The sequence below is a fragment of the Sorex fumeus genome, unplaced genomic scaffold (genome assembly GCF_029834395.1).
Source record: "Sorex fumeus unplaced genomic scaffold, SorFum_2.1 ptg000034l, whole genome shotgun sequence".
In the NCBI taxonomy this organism is placed as follows: domain Eukaryota; kingdom Metazoa; phylum Chordata; class Mammalia; order Eulipotyphla; family Soricidae; genus Sorex; species Sorex fumeus.
Genome location: NW_026606091.1, coordinates 44,405,844 through 44,422,710, shown reverse-complemented (window position 1 = coordinate 44,422,710; position 16,867 = coordinate 44,405,844). Strand labels below are relative to the sequence as shown.

The window sequence follows — 16,867 nt, the reverse complement described above, 5'->3', positions numbered from 1 at the left end:
ACCATTTGCTCCTGGCTTCGCTCTTGCGGTCCCTCATAGTTAACGTGTACCTGCCCCCTTTCACCGTTCATTAGCACGGCCCGTGCTCTGCTACAGCCCCCAGATCCTGCTGCATGAAGCAACCCTCCCCCTCCACACCTCTCTGAGAAAGCACTCCAGGAGGGCTGGCCTGGGAGATTTGAGGCATAGGGGGGTGTCTTTCAGCATCAGATAACTGATCACCTTTTCTTAGAGACTGAGAAATTGACCACCCAACCCCAGACTACAAATATCCTGGAAAAAAATGATGCAGAGCCGGTTAGGAGGGTGGTTGCAGGGCAGAGGGGTAGAGGGGCTTGGATGAGGACCTGTGTGTTTGGGGTTTGTACCCTCCCCTCAGCCCCTATGCTGCTTCAAGGCAAAGGGGGCCAGAAAAGGTTTTTGTTTATTTTTTTAATTTTTATTAGTGAAACACCATGAGATACAGTTGTAGACTTACAGATTTTTGTGCTTGGTTTCAGTTATGCAATGATCGAGTACCGATCCCTCTACCAGTGCCCATTCTCCACCACCACGGATCCCAGTATCCCTCCTACCCCCCATCTCCCCCATCCCACCCTGCCTTTGTGGCAGGGCATTCCCTTTTATTCTCTCTTTCCTTTTGGGTGCTGAGGTTTGCAAGAGAGGCACTGAGTGGCAATCATGTTCCGTCTATAGAAAAGGCTTTTTGATCCATTAATAAGTCTCAGGTGCCTCCAGACGGCCCAGGAGCTGACTTGGGGGTGGAAGTTCTCATCCCCACTCAGGTGATCCGCCTGAGAACCCCGTGCTGCTCCACGAGCACCCCCGGCTTCCCCTTATAGCAACATTACGGCGCTCACCACTCGGCTTGGGGCCGCGGCCCTGGTGCTCTTCAGGTGCCCTTCAGGGAGCTTACCACGATGGCCCCGGTACCTCTCGGTATCAAGTATGACTTTTTTATTTTGTTAGTTTTGCGAGTGTCATGGTGTCGCGCCTATAAATAAACCCCGACTCCATAATAAGAAAACTATTTGGCATTTTGAAGTTGTCTGTGACCAAGGGCACGCATGACAACGGGTCTCAGTTTGAATACAACTAATCCTCCGAGGCAAGGCCCAGGGGTTCTTCCACAAACTCTCGCTTTGGCAGGACCAGAGCTTTGCCCCTTCTCTGTCGGTGTCCCTGTGGGAGTCAGGTCGCATAATGCCAGAGGACCCTCCCAAGGGAGCGGCTTGAGTGTTTTCTCCCATCCTGGAGGATGTAAGTCTTGTGTTTTTTTTTTTTAATGATAATTTTTATTTTATTCTATTTTACTTTTTGCTTCTTGGGTCACATCCGGTGATGCTCAGGGGTTCCTCCTGACTCTGAACTCAGGAATGACTCCTGACGGTGCTGGGGGATGATATGGGATTCCGGGGAATCGAACCCCAGTGAGCTGTGTGCAAGGCAAGTGCCCTCCCCGCCTCTGTACTATCGCTCCAGTCCCCTTATTATAATTTTTAACTTTATTGAATCATCATGATTTGCAAAGGTATTTGTAGTTGAGTTCTGGACATATAATGGACTAGGCACCAGTTTCCCCCCCGCCCTGCCCATGTCCCCTTCCTGTCATCAGTGTCCCAAGTTCTACCCCGCAGCCTTGACAGGCGTGTTTTCGCATTTGGTTGTTGTAGTTTGGATCTCATGTCTTCAGCGGGGTTGACTCTGGTTTGGATATGCAGCTGTATCACTCCTGTCCAACCACCGAAGCACCCCGGTCTGCCCCGCACCCATTTCCCATCCACCTTCTCGGATGGGAGGCTTGAGACTTAAACATCTTTCTGCGGAGGGCCAGCTTCCCACATCTTTCATCAGTGCGTCGTAGGAGGCAACTTTGGTTTTTGGCCATAGGCAGCTGAACTCGGGGGCTCTTCCCAGCTTTACGTTCTTGGACCTTATGGTACAAGTTGATCCACAGTCTTGCTCATGTCAGGGCATGCATCGAGCTGCCCCTCTGCCCTTGCTGTAGCCCTTGCGCTCACCCTCACCCTTTAAAAAAAAAAAGTAGTCTGGGGGCTGGAGCGATAGCATAGCGGGTAGGGTGTTTGCCTTGCACGTGGCCGACCCAGGTTCGATTCCCAGTGTCCCATGTGGTTCCCCCGAGCACTGCCAGGAGTAATTCCTTATACATTCCTTATTCTACTGCATGTCTAAATTAAAAGTCCTGTGTGGGCCCAAAAGGTAGTACAGTGGGTAAAGCACTTGGCTTGCATATGGCTCCTCTAGGTTTGACTTCCGGTACTCCATGTAGCCCCCTGAGCCCCGCCCAGAATGATCCCTGAGCCCAGAGCCAGGAGTAGCCCCTGAGTACCTCCAGGTATGGTCCTGGGACAAAAAAATCAATGAATAAGTCTCCTGCCAGCTGGAATGATTCTTCTATTCATTAGCGGGCTTTTAAATTTTGAAGAGGTCATTTAAAAATTTTCTTGTTGTGCAGGTAACAGGGCAAACAAGCTTGTTGTCCTTCCTGGTGAATCAGCTATTGAAAATGTCTCTCCCCTTGTGACTGCATGTTTTCTTAACTTTAGTAAGCAGTAATAGTAGAAGCTTCACAGCCAGCTTTTAAAATAAGTTAGTATAAATTTGTATTTTGCCGTGTTGTGCTTGGGAAATTTAGGAAAGTCAAGTCAGTGAGGGGAAACTGGCAGAAGGTCAGGCGGGTGAGCCCATGAAAATGAGAGCCAGGAGGGAAGATGCTTGCAGATGTCAGGCGTAGGGAAATTTTGTCATTAGCTGCACAGAAAAGGAACTTAAAAAAAAAGGGGGGGGGCACTTCTGCTGTGAGTGGCACACAGAGGACTTTCTCCCATGCAGGATCAACATCAAGAGATTTTGGAAGCGTTTCGGCAGTTAGGCCGCTGGTGATTGTTGGTCCCAGCACCCTGAAAAATAAAAAAATAAAATGAACAGAGTGTTATCCCTGGGAGTGCTATTTTTGTTTTTATTTTTGGCTTTTTAGGTCACACCCAGTGATGCTCAGGGGTTACTTCTGGCTCGGCACTCAGGCTTCTTGGGTCACACCCAGCGATGCCCAGGAGTGACTTCTGGCTCTGCACTTCGGCGGTGCTTGGCGGGGGACCATATGGCTGGACCATATGGGATGCTGGGGATTGAATCCAGGTTGGCAGCGTGTAAGGCAAATGCCCTACCTGCTTTACTATCTCTCCGGCCCTGAAAGTGTTTTGTGAGGCAGCGTGGGGCTTTTGCAAAGGAAAGCTAAAACTCCCCAGTTTGAATGAGCTGGACTGAGTTCCACCGGAACATTCGCCAAGCCTCACTGAACAAACACCCGGCCTCGCTGCTGCTCCTGACAGCAGCTGGGGCCGGTGGTGGGTGGCGGGCAGCTCACCCCTCTTCTGAGAGCTGCACTCTGGAAGGCACCGGGGTCTTTCCTGTAACTTGTCTTTTCGTGGCTTGTGAAGATTCAGGTTCCAGAGAGGAGCTGATCTTCAGGGAACAAGTCGAGACATCTGGTTACATCCCGTGACTCGCCAGAGCCCTTTCTGAACAGTTGTTTTCCTGCGGCTGCTTCTTGGTTACGACAACAGTGTGAGGCTGGGTCCTGAGACAGACCTGGCAGAATTGGTTCCCTCTGTGTCTGAAGAACGGCCTCCTAGGGCCAGGGAGGCGGCTCTAGTGGTGGATAAGAGCCACCCGCCCTGGCCTCCCATCCCTGGCACGGCTGGGCGTGGCCCCCACCACAGTTTCCAAAGAGCGTTTGTTCTGTACCGCGGGGCTGTCTCACCCTTTGGAACTGGGGAGGTGCCATCAAGTAAGAACAGAAGGAGCCCACGTAGGTACCACCTCACCCCACCTCTGGCTGAGGACCTGGGGGTCCACATTGAAAGGAGCAAATCAGAACTCTGTTTGAGTTTTCAGTGGGGGGCCACTTACTGAGAATGGACCTGTGACAGGGACAAGCAAGTTTGCATCCTGACGCAAGAGGAGAGAAATCAAGGCCAAAAGGCTGAGAAGTAGAGAGCTTGCTTTGCAGGAATGAGATCCCCCAAATGTCCACCTCTAGCCCGCATTTGAACGCACACACACGCCAGGACACTCAGAGCAGCTCGTAAAGTTTTAAATTTTATTTTTCTTGGAAACAGAAAGGTTTTATTGGAAAGTAAAAGGGAAAGGAAAGGGAACTCCCCAACCAGAGAGGAAGTTAGTAGAGGACTGAGTTCTAATAACACTATAATGCTAACTGTATGTTAAATACTTCCGTTCCTATTAAACTTCCTTCGTGTAGTAACTGCATCGTGGAGGTGATAAGGGGAAGACTTGCAAAAATATTTAGCGGCAAAGAAAGGAGCATAACTTAACAACTTTTTTTTTCTCAAGTCCCCAGTGGGCAAAAAAAAAAAAGGGCATAAAGCGTGTGTTTTGGGATTGGAGGAAGAGCGGGTGTGGGAGAGAGAGGAGATTAAGTGGCAAAATGTTCACAGTTGAATGCGGGCCAACTGGAGTTGACAAAAGCGGGGGGTGCAACTTTTCTGTAAGTTCGAACATGAAGTTTTAAAGTGCAGTTTCTTGCATGGCCAAGAGAGAATACCGCGATTAGGGTGCACCCTGGGCATGTGTCCGACTTGGGTTCACAGGGACCCCCGAGCATTGCCGGGTGTGGCTCTGGAGGCCCCCAGCCATGTCAGGAAGATGGTGGTAATCCCCAGCACGGCAGGGCCTGAGCAGTGCCACCTCCTTGGGCCTTGGCATTGACCCCTGGCCCAGTTGGCCAAGAATCGCTGGATGGCCTCCCCCGGGCCTCCCGAGCAGGGATGGAGCCCTCCCCACCTAACATTGCAGTTTCCCAGTATCTCACTAGATCATAATCTCTGTGTAATGCTCCCAGATCTGTATGTTAGCAAGTTTTCAAGATGATGAAGCAGTCTAAAATTTTGCCTGGACTTGGTGGGGGCGTGGGGGTGGGTGGGGGTGGGGGGCAAAAGTCTCACTTTCAGACTAGAAAGAGTAAAGTAAAGTAAGTAAAGGCCCTCCCGTTGATCGTCGATTTGCTCGAGCGGGCCCAGGAACGTCTCCATTGGAGACTTTGTTGTTACTGTGTCTGGCATATCGAATACTCTCGGTAGCTTGCCGGGCTCTCCGAGAGGGGCGGAGGAATCGAACTCGGGTCGGCCATGTTGGCTGCGTGCAAGGCAGACGCCCTACCCGCTGTGCTATCGCTCCAGATATATAGAGTCCAGATTCCAGATTCTTGCCTGGCAGGTGGTTGACCCCAGCTTGATCCCCAGCATCTCCAAGCACACCTCATTCTTGCTCCTAAATCATACTTTAATCGCTTCATAGGAACTTATTGAGCATTTTGTTGTTGTTGTTGGGTTTGGGGGGCACATACCCAGTGATGCTAAGGGCTTCCTCTTGGCTCTGTGCCCAGGGATCAACCAGGCCAGCCCCTGGACCATCTGGGGTGCCACCGATGGAACCTGGGTGACAGCATGCTAGGGAAACAAATGCCCTACTCACTGTGGTATCTCTCCAGCCCCTGTTAAGCATCCTTACAGTTGCGGCCTTTGTCTAGTGCTTGGTGCATGGTAACTCCTCATCTAGATGTTTGTCCTTTAAGATGCTGTTGGTTTTGGGTGCCAAATATGGCTGTGCTCAGGGCTTCCTCCTGGCTCTGTGCTCAGGGATCACTCCTGGCAGGGCTTGGGGGACCATCTGGGATGCTGGGGATCGAACCAGAGTCTGCTACAGGTCAGGCAAACACCTTACCCCTGTAGGATCTCTGAGGTAAAAAGTTTTCACTCTAGGCATTTCAGGTCCCTTTAATCCTGGCCCCAAAACAGACCAGAACTGGGGGCTGCCCTGTGCGAGGCACCCAGCGCGGCTGGGAAGTGTGGTTTATTTTACTGTCCGGTGTGTCAAAGCTGCAAAGACGTCCGCGATTTTTTAAGGACTCCGTTCCCCCTGCCCCCGCTTCACTCCGCCCTGATTCACAGCCCACCTTCTGTGACAGAGAGGAGTAAGCGAGAGCTCCACAAAATCTGTATCTTAAATAGGTGATATATTGGTACTAAGGAGAAGCGCCGTTAATTTCCGGAGTCATCCGTCTAGATAGTACAGAGTATTTATTGCGGATCTGTGCGCAGGATTCCCTTCCCATCTGAGCAGGCATCTGTGAGGGCTCACCGGAAGCAAAATCAGCAAATCAGCACATCAGTAGACACCCAGGGGCGAGGCTTTGGGAGAGCCAGGGGGAGTGCCTGCCTGGTGGGCATGGAGGGGGCACAGCTTCAGGTCCGGTGCGTAGCGGGCCCCATGTAGAGGGTGAGAGCCTGGCAGCCCGGCCGTGCACTGTCACAGCCAAGTGTGGGTGAGTGTTGACAGCTGAGGCTCCTCAGCCACACAACCTCACACAAGGGATGGGAACCCCAGGGCTGCCCCCTAAATTTAAATGTAAAGATTATTTCGTAGGGCTGGAGCGATAGTACAGTGGAAAGGGTGTTTGCCTTGCACGCGGCTGACTCGGGTTCGAATGTCAGCCTCCCATATGGTCCCCCGAGCACTGCCAGGAGTAATTCCTGAGAGCAGAGCCAGGAGTAACCCCTGTGCATCCTCGGGTGTGAACCCCCCACAAATAAAGATTATTTTGTATTTTGGGTCCACTTGGTGGAGCTCAAGGGTTACCCTAAAGCAACTTTTTTTTTTAGGGAAGAGAGCTTTCCTGAGTTCATTCACTACATATTTTTGGTTTGATTTTTGATTGTCGGGCTGCAACTGGTAGTGCTTGGGGGTGCTGCTCGTGGCTCAGTGCTCAGGAAATTTTTTTTTTCTCTTTGGGTCACACCTGGCAATGCTCAGGGGTTACTCCCAGCTCTGCACTCAGGAATCACTCCTGGCGGTGCTTAGGGGACCATATGGGATGCTGGGAATCGATGCACCAGGTTGACCAGGTGCAAGGCAAACGCCCTACCCGCTGTGCTATCACTCCAGCCCCAGTGCTCAGGGATTCTCAGGGACTGTATTCTCCTGGTCATTGAACCTGGGCCGCCTACCCGCAGAGCATGTGCTCTGGCTATTTGAGCAGTTGGCCTACCCTGAAGCGACAGGTATTTTTATGTATTGCGAGATTTTTTTTTTCTTTTTGGGTCACACCCAGTGATGCTCAGGGGTTACTTCCTGGCTCTGCACTCAGGAATTACTCCTGGCGGTGCTTGGGGGACCATATGGGACACCAGGGATCGAACCCAGGTCAGCCGTGTGCAAGGCAAACGCCCTACCCGCTGTGCTATCACTCCAGCTCCGTGTATTGCGAGATTTTTTTTTAAAAAAAAGTAAAATATGGAACTGTTAACCAAACGGGAAGGAGAGAGCAGAGGGCTTCCTTGCCCTTAAGAAAGGAAAGCAGGTGAAGGTTCTTCCTCTGCAGGCCACTAGGTGGCAGTATTGGCCCAGGTCAGCTTGATGACTATTCCCGTGAGTCACCTGTATGTATGTTTCATTGATTTTTATTCACTCACAAATTGTTTATAAATTGGGCTCCCCCCCTCTTTCTGTCCTCCCCGCCTTCCTCCTCTCCTTTCCTCCCTCGTCTTTCCTCCCTCCCTTACTTCCTTCCTTTCTTGCTTCCTTCCTTCTCCTGATCTAGAGATCTAAATTCTTTATTTTTAAAAACAAAAGGCATGAAATCACCTTATCACAACAAAGAGTTGAGTGGATTTTTAACTAATTTTTTAAAATTTTGTGGACTTTGAAACCTTACGCGGTGGTGCTCAGGGACCACCCCTGGTAGTGCTTGGGGGACGGTTGGTGGTGCTGGGGATTCAGCCCAGACCTCCTGCAGGCAGAGTCTGTGCTCCAGCTCTGAGCTCTCTCCAGCCCCGCAGGTGAAGAATGTGCTCCTTCCCCCCCTCTATTAGGGAACTGGTGGCTTATGTAAGAAACGAGTTTCCAGAGCAGCGAGTAGTCACTTTGGAAACGGAACATCACTCCTTACCCGTCTCATGATCCGAGGCAGACAAGGGACATGCAGGGGTCATAGAAGGAGATTGTTGTGTGCGCCAGACCTGACACTTTGGGGCAGTCCCCTCCTGCTTCTGACCTCTTAGCCAAGAACAGCACACACGTGGTATCGTACCACTGTCTTTGCACAGTGAAATAACGTTTTGAAAAGGGGAGCATTCCTTTATCTGGGAGGTATCTGAAACCTGTATTGCCTGCAAAATCCAGAATCTGTCAGTAGATTCCCATCGTCCTATGGTGCCTTTTCACTGGGTTCCAGAGTGGGTCCCACCTTGTGCTGGCGTTTTACCAGGGCTAACCTACCCCTACTGTTCACAGTTTGTGTGACATCCCCCCCCCCCCTTCCAAATTGCCTCTCTGATACATTTTGCAAGTGTAGTCTATAATCGCTACAGTTGCAGTAAAACCTCTTATTTTGGTGCAGAACAGATTCTGAAGCCATAAGGGAGTGAGAAAGGTTTGCAGAAAGCAAGCAGGGCTTCGGTCTTATAACCCGTCAGTGGCCCAGTAATCATCTGCGGGTGGAGAGGCCGGCGTGTTCCTGGCTGGGTTGTGGCTTTGTTTAGAATTAAGAGACTTATAAAGGAAGCCATCGAAAACCCTGAGTTCCCCTATTGCTGTGGCACAGGAAACACACACAGTTAGTCAGCATCCATTGTCCTAAACTAGATTGTTTAAGATATAACGTCAAGACAATCTGCAAACACCACAGAGCTCAGTGATGTCTTCGTTCAGCATCAGGCTCACCCTAATCAAGGTTTGCCAGAGGAGCAGTTGAGGGAAGAACATCGATGCTACTTTCATGGATATTGTTGTTGTGGGATTTCTTTGTTTGTTTGTTTTTTTGGCTGGTTTGGTTTGGGAGTCACTCCTGGTGATGCTCAGGGATCAGTTCTGCCCGAGGGCTGTGTGCACGGCGAGTGCTTCACCCACTGTACAATGCTGTCCTGTTCTGAGACGCTGTGAGGTCTCCAGTCCTTTCTGTAATAGATTCATAGGAGGAAAACCTGAGCTCCCTGGGTAGCTGGTTGGCCTGGTCAGCATGGTTAGACCAGGGAGCACATGAGCCAGAGTCACATCGCTAACTGGGTTCGGCTAACTGGGTCCAACTGAGCACCCCACCCAGGTGCTCAGGCGGGGCTCATCCTGGACACCGGTGCCAGCCCGGGGCACAGTGTCCGGTGGCTCTCAGTCCTCTAGCTCCACATGAATTTTGTACCTCCTCCGTTTCTTTTGTACCCCCCACTTTACTTTTGGTTCAGGGGTGTCACACCTGGCAGTGCTGAGGTGAGCACACAGTGCCAGGGATGGTAGCGGAGCACCCGGCATAAAGTGTGCCCTCAGCCCACCGAGCCATCTCGGGGCCCTCCTGGGCCCCTCTCGCCCAGGCCTTGCCGAAGGGAATGGGCATTCTGACCGCGCCCCGGGTGCTGAGTCATCTCCTTTCGGTGGGCCTGGAGAGGCTTATTTTTCAAACGCTCCGTAGGTGACGCCAAACCTCTTGCTAAGAACCGCCCCGGCGAAGGTTCTATTGTGTCTTTAACGAGAACTGGAACCCACCTGAAGTTCTTAGCTGAGGCCAAAACAATGAGTCTGACATTTGCAAGGGAACGTGGTGAAAGCACTCCAGAACACATTTGTTGTCTGCTGATAAGTCTTGGTATTACTCAGAAAATGCATCTCGGCTTCTGATGGCATTTTCTTTGCAAAGGGCAAGGTGGAGGTGTTGGGGTGGGTGGCATCTCCAAAGAGGCTGAATGTGTTTCCTTCCTCGGCGGTCCCGGGAGGTTTTGTTTTGTTTTGTTTTGTTTTCCGTTTGTATTTGAGGTGCCCTGGCTATGGGAGAGTGGAGACCCTGCCCTCGGAAGGGGGCCTGGGTACAGCCCCACTGCACGCCCCTCCTCCTCGTGTCTCAGCTCCCCACTCCCCATTCCTCTCTCTGTTCTCCTCCGCACAGCCCATGGCCCTCCCTTGCTTCTGTTGAGTTTGTTTTTTGTTCTGCGCCTCTGGAGGTGCTTAGAGCTTTCTCCTGAGTCTGCATGCAGGGATCACTCCTGGTGTTGCTTGGGGGGGGACCATATGGGATGCCAGGGATCACACCTGGGTCGGCAACATGCAAGGCTAGTGCTTCACCCATCGTAGCAAGGCTAGTGCCTCACCCATCGTACTGTCTCTCCAGCCCACCTCCCGGGCTTCTGTTTCCCGCATCTGAGCTTCAGGTCCTGCCTTGATGTTTGCTGCTGCTATTCCAGTCACCTGTTTGGTTCTTAGGGCAGCAGCCTGGGCAGCACCTGTGAGAAAGAGCAGACCCTCCGAACACGCCCAGATCTCCTTGGTTGGTTTGGTGTGGGGGCTGTTCCAGGCGGCACTCCAGGCGGCTTATTGAGCTCTGGCTCGGTGCTCAGGGATCACCCTTTGGCAAGCTCTCCAGACTGCCTAAGTGCTTGTTACAGGGGGAGCGGCATGGGTGGGAGTGTGGGTGGGAGTGGGCTTCTTTTAGGGGATGAGTGGGGTGGGGCTAATATCTGCGGTGCTCAGGGCTGACTGCTGACTCCTGGCTCTGTGCTCAGGGCTGACTCCTGACTCTGTGCTCAGGGATCCAAATCAGATCAGCCCTGTGCTATCTCTGCAGCCCTTTTTGTTTTGATTTGTCTTGAGTTTGAGGGCCACACCCTGCAGTGCTCAGGGGCTGTTCCTGACTCAGTACTCAGTGATGACTCCTAGTAGTACTGTCAGGGATTGGACTGAGGTCAGCTGTGTGCAAGGCAAATGCCTTAACCCCCGGACTGCCTCTGGCCCTACAGCAGGGATTTTTCAAATGTGTTTGCCGGTGCGTGCGTACGTGTGTGCGTGTTTTACTAGGGATCCACTCCCAGAGTTTTCCACATGCAAGGTATGAGCTCTGCACTGGACCAAGTGTTTGCAAACTAGTAATGCAGGAAAAAAACGACATTATTTCTCAGCCTATGTCATGTATCTACTTTAAAATCTAGTATTATTAAATGGAAATGCTGCAGTTACTTAGTAACTGTTACTTAGTATCTGCAGTAACTTAGTATCTGCAGTTACTTAGTATGCACCCAGTCACTAGGTGTGTGGAGGTCACTGCCCAGCGGCTGGAAAGGGCCAGAGGAGAGCCCCACGCGCTGCCTCGTGACCGTGACCGGGGACCCCATCCCCCTGCCCCGCCTTCTCCCAGCCCATGGTGGATGGAGGTTGCATGGCTTTATTTCTGCCGTCTGTAGATCTCGTCTTTCTTTCCCGTCTCATCCTGATTTTCCCTCGTGAATGCCGCCGTGTCTGCGGACTGGGGCCTCTCTCTCTCTCATGCAGCGATGGCACTTCTGTGGGAGAAGCAGGTCTCCAGCGCTGATGTGACAGTGTGCTGAGACCAGCCAGAGACACACGGGGCAGGGAGGGAGGAACAGGGAGGGAGGCCCGGGAAGCCTGGCCCTCGGCACTGCTCAGGTCGACGTGGGCAGGAGGAGTGAACCTTTGCCCGCTCAACAAAGGAACAGCAGGTGCAGAGAATTGGCAAATCAGTCTTAAAAAATCAAAGGGGCTGAAGAGCTATTGCTCTGTGGGCAAGGGGCTTGTTTTGCACACCCAAAGCTCTCGCAGTTCGATCCTGGCCCCCCCCCCCCCCCCCCCCCCCCCCGTACCCGGCTGTCCTCAGGGCCTGCTTAAAAAGCCCAAACCGAAGTATCATTGTAGTTTGGGCCCCATATTGAAACTGCTGTTGACTTTCTTGTTTTGTTCAGTTTGGGGGCCATACCTGGTGTTCTCAAGGCTTACTTTTTTCCTTCCCCCCTTTCCTTTTATTTTTTTAAAGTTGTTCACAGTAATTAATTACATTCAGAATTCCAATACCAGTCCCACCATCATTCCACCTTCCCACCACCATTATTTGAGATTTTTCCCACCATCACCCAAGCCTGCGCCAAAAGCAGATCCTAAATAAATTATTTTGTATTGCTTGTGATGAATAATCTGCTGAATATGATCTAAAAAAGGCTTCCTTAGAGGAAAGTGCGTGAAGATTGTTGCATCTCACCTGGGGGTCATTAATCAGGGCTTCCTCTCGATCTGCACTCAAGATCTGTTACTCTTGGCTGTGTTCCGGGGACTGTGCAGAATGCCGGGGATTGAACCCAGGTTGGCCACGTGCAAGGCAGTTGTATACTTTCGCTGCAGCCCTAGTATTGACTCTTTCGGTTTCGATGTACATAGTTACCTCACCCCAGTATCAACAAAGTGTCCAAGATCAGTACCCTTTAGTTGGTGCCTGTCCACTTCCTCATTCCCCTCTCCCCACTCCTCTCCTTCCTTGGCATCCTCACGTGCATTTTTTTTTTTTTTTAGTTCTCTTAGTGCTGAGGATCAAACCCAGGGCCTCATGCATGCAAGGCATAGATTCCACGGCTGAGCCCTATCGCTGTCAGTTGTTCTCGGTTTTAATTTAATTTATTATTTTTTTTAATTTTTGGCAGGGAGGGAGGTGATGGATTGGGGCCCCAGGGGGCTACTCTTGGCTCTGTGCTAGGAGCTTGATACTTGGGAAGGCTCAGAGGACCTTCCAGTACTGGGATTCCAACCCAGGGCTCCCACAAGCAGAGTGCCTGCTCCTGTTCTGGCCCTTTGAGCCATCTCTCCCTCCTCTTCACAGTGTGTTCTTTGTAAGTGAATATGTGACAGACACCTCAGGCTTTCCTTTCTAGATTTATTTATTTATTGCTTTTTGGGTCACACCTGGCGATGCACAGGGGTTACTCCTGGCTTTGCTCTCAGGAATTACTCCTGCTGGTGCTTGGGGGACCATATGGGATGCTGGGAATCGAACCCGGCTCTGCTACGTGCAAGGCAAAAGCCCTACCCACTGTGCTACCGCTCCAGCTCCCTCTAATCTTTTTTAAATATAGTATATTAAAATAGAGATAGAAAATTTGAGGTTTTCTTGTTTGTTTTTGGAGGGGGGGTACACCTGGCAGAGCTCAGGGCTTACTCCTGGCTCTGCACTGAGGGATCACTCCTGGCGGGGCTCAGGGGTCCATGGTGTAGGAATCGACTCAGTACTTACTGGCCACGTGCAAGGCAAGCACCCTCCCCACTGCACTATCTCTGCAGCCCCATAGGAGGGTTCGATTGTAAATCATTTTATTAGCACTTAGCACTGTCCTCCCGTTGTTCATCGATTTGCTCGAGCGGGCACCAGTAATATCTCACAACAAATTGTGAGACTTGTTGTTACTGTTTTGGCATATCGACTGCGTCACGGGGAGCTTGCCAGGCTTTGCCATGCGGGTGAGATACTCTCCATAGCTTGCCGGGCTCTCTGAGAAGGGCGGAGGAATCAAACCCGGGTTGGCTGTGTGCAAGGCAAACGCCCTACCCGCTGTGCTATTGCTCCAGCTCATTAGTGATACTTGATGCTTTAAATTATTTTAGACACTTGTGTTAAGCCTTAGGGTCAAATACACACACACATACATATATACACGCTGTCACTGTCACTGTCCTCCCGTTGTTCATCGATTTGCTCGAGCGGGCCCAGTAACGTCTCCATTGGAGACTTTGTTGTTACTGTGTCTGGCATATCGAATACGCCACGGGTAGCTTGCCAGGATTTGCCCTACGGGTGAGATACTCTTGGTAGCTTGCCGGGCTCTCCGAGAGGGGCGGAGGAATCGAACTCGGGTGGGCCATGTTGGCTGCATGCAAGGCAAACGCCCTACCGCTGTGCTATCGCTCCAGCCCATACACACACACACACACACACACACACACATATGCCATAAATCATTAGTTTTAAACTCATACAATTAGATGATTTGGACCGCGGAGACAGAGGCAAACATATGCCTTGTGACCCTACGAATATCATTGAGCAACATGTTCTGGTTGGAGCTTCTTAGAAGTCAGAATGTAGACAGAAACCTTATCCGGGGCCGGGATCTGAGTCTCTGTGGAGCTCCTGGCCAGGCGTGGGCCTGGGTGGGGGCATGGAGGACGCCCTGTGCCCGGTGAGCTGCCTCTCTCCCCCCCCCAGCTAACAGGTGTATCTTGCGTTCCAGGTCACCCAGCGATCGTTATGACCTCCCGGCTACGTGCGTTGGGTGGAAGAATTAATAACATACGTGCCTTAGAGTTGCCCAAGGAGAAAACCCGATCCGAAGTTGTCTGCAGTATTCGCTTCTTAGATGGCCTGGTACAGACCTTTAAAGTTAACGTAAGTTCTGCACATGAAGTTCTATTCTATTTTTTTTTTTTTTATTTTTCCTTTTCTGAATCCACGGCCCTCAGGAATAGTTTTTCAATTCTGGGGTGTATTCCAATGAAGAGAACAGACGAAAATGAGAGCTCTCATACCGTTTTCTCTGTTGAGATTGAACTAGGAGTCCCTGTAAAAGCCGGCCCTCCACCTTCCCCCTGCCCCCCTCCCCGTGATTACCGCAGAATGACACGTCAAGTAAGGTGCGTCCCTTCACACAGCTAGCACAGGTTCAGTCCCCAGCACCCCTTCTGGCCCTCCCAGCCCTGTCAGGAAAAAAACCCTGAATACTGCCAGGTACGACCCCCAAACTGACAGAAAGGAAGAGGAAAGCAGTTACTTTCATTCTCTCGGAATTTGTCCTGCTTCTTTGTTCCTTTTATTTGATTTTTATTTTTTATGTGTGGGGAGGAGGTTCACCCAGCAGTGCCCAGCGGCTATTCCTGGTTCTGTGCTCACGAGTGTCCCCTGGCAGTGCTCAGGGGACCATGTGCAGTGCCTGCCACCCTCCACCAATACGGCCAGTTTCCTTTCCAGCCCCCGCACCTGCCTCTGTGGCAGGCACTTTCCCCGTCCCACAGTGTCCTAGTGTTCCCTTCCCTAACTCATCCCCGACTCCAACCCCCCAGCGCCAAGCTTCCTGCGGAAGACCAATTCTCCTACTCTTCGTTTCTATGGCCGTTTGATATTCCCCTATGAGATTTCTTTATATCCCACCTATGAGAGTGGTTATTCTGAGTCCGTTCCTCTCGTTTCACTCAACATGATACTCTTCAGATTTATCCACGGTGCGTCAAATTGCATGTTTTTGTCTCTGTGTAAGGCTGCATAGTATTCCATTGCATAGATGTGCCGTAGTTCCTTTATCCGGTCATCGGTTCACGGGCATTGGGGTTGTTTGCATATTTGGACTGCAGTGTACATAGGAGTACAGATGTCTTTTCTGATTTGTGCTTTCGGGCCCCTTGGTGTATATTCCTAGGAGCAGAATTGCCAGGCCACAGGGAAACTAAATTCTTAGTTTTTTTTTTTTTCCATTCTAGGTATTTAAAAGAATAGTAAAGTAAAGTAAAGGCCCTCCCGTTGATCATCGATTTGCTCGAGCGGGCCCAGTAACGTCTCCATTGGAGACTTTGTTGTTACTGTGTCTGGCATATCGAATACTCTCGGTAGCTTGCTGGGCTCTCCGAGAGGGGTGGAGGAATCGAACTCTGGTCGGCCATGTTGGCTGCATGCAAGGCAAACGCCTTACCCGCTATGCTATCGCTCCAGCTCGCTTCTCGGCCTTTTGGCTGAGATCAAGTGTAGTATTTAAAAGAATATTTTATTTTAAATGCATAAATACAAAAACTTCACACCTGCTATTCTGAAAGAATTACAACATGCTGACAGTATTATTTTGAACTAGTGAGTCTCCCAAAGCAATTGATTTTTTTTTCCTTTTTGGGTCACATCTGGCAATGCACAGGGGTTACTCCTGGCTTTGCACTCAGGAATTACTCTTGGCGCTGCTCGGGGAACCACGTGGGATGCTGGGAATCGAACCCGGGTCGGCCGCATGCAAGGCAAACGTCCAACCCGCTGTGCTGTCGCTCCAGCCCCAGCAATTGGTATTTTAACACAATCAACTTGGCCCTGTTCACTTCACTTGTGAAATGTCTCTGAGATGGGGGTGACAAGGGGAAGCCCAGTTCTCTTTCTCTTGGACACACCCCGCAATGCTCAGGAGCGACCCCAGGTTCCATGTCCAGGAACGATCATGTTGGTGCTGGGGGATCCTGGGCAGTGCTCCAGGCCGTATCAGCAAGATGCGAGGCAGGCACCTCATCCCTCCCACCCCAGGAACGTCCATTTTCAATACCCCAAACCCTTCCTAGAACATCCGGTACAAGTCCATGAGCTTCTATTAAGACATGAATAACTGCAACCTCAGGTGATGGCTTTGGCCCTATTTCTTTACCGTGTAGTCATTACTCTGGCCATCAGGCTGACTCGGGGTGCAGACCATCCGCCTTGGTCCAGGTGCTCAGTGACTGAGTGAGTGGCTTTGGGCTTCTGGCCAAACCCCAGGTGCGGTTCCGGGCGGGGAGGAAGAGGAGTCTGACTCCTGGGCGCGGAACTGATACCCAGTGATGTTACTCCCGGATGCCTCACTGCCGGAAGGACCCTCCTGCCGTCCCCTGGATTCCCCACTCCTGGGTGAGGTCTCCCCGGCGTCCCCGACCAACCCCCAGCTCTGGGGAAGGCGCTGCTCTGGTGAAGCCCAGGCTCCCTGGAAACCCGCCGGCCAACAGTGACCTCCTTCTCCTCCGAACCTGGCCCCTCGATACACCCCCAGCTCCCCGCCGGGCCGCCCCTGGTCACGGGAACGTTGATGCTCAAGGGGCACAGGCGCTGCTGCAAAGGGGGCTTCTTGCCCCCTCCTATGGGCCATCGCAGCCACGCCGTCACCAAGGTCTCCTCCCACCCGGGCACCCTCTGCAACTCAGTTCTCGCTAGAAGGCGGCAAGGGTTGCCGCTAGGGCGACCCCTGGGGTGGGAGAGGGGGCCTTCCTGGATGCTCGAGCGAAGGCTGGCACCCCA

General features: G+C 51.6%; 1 protein-coding gene, 1 non-coding gene and 1 pseudogene across 2 annotated transcripts in view; all 3 read left to right on the top strand.

The window, feature by feature from the left end:
* The first annotated feature begins 2,795 nt into the window (after positions 1 to 2,795).
* LOC130026737 (U11 spliceosomal RNA) lies at positions 2,796 to 2,924 on the top strand. The gene has a single exon (XR_008792925.1). It is a non-coding gene; the product is annotated as a U11 spliceosomal RNA (small nuclear RNA).
* Positions 2,925 to 14,090: 11,166 nt separating this feature from the next.
* PTPN3 (protein tyrosine phosphatase non-receptor type 3) overlaps positions 14,091 to 16,867 on the top strand; it is an 86,858-nt gene continuing 84,081 nt past the window's right edge. The window contains exon 1 of the mRNA XM_056117018.1: positions 14,091 to 14,242. Coding sequence (XP_055972993.1) covers positions 14,105 to 14,242 — 138 coding nt within the window. The 5' untranslated portion in view covers positions 14,091 to 14,104. The remainder of the gene's footprint in view (positions 14,243 to 16,867) is intronic.
* LOC130026675 (uncharacterized) lies at positions 15,557 to 15,639 on the top strand (annotated as a pseudogene).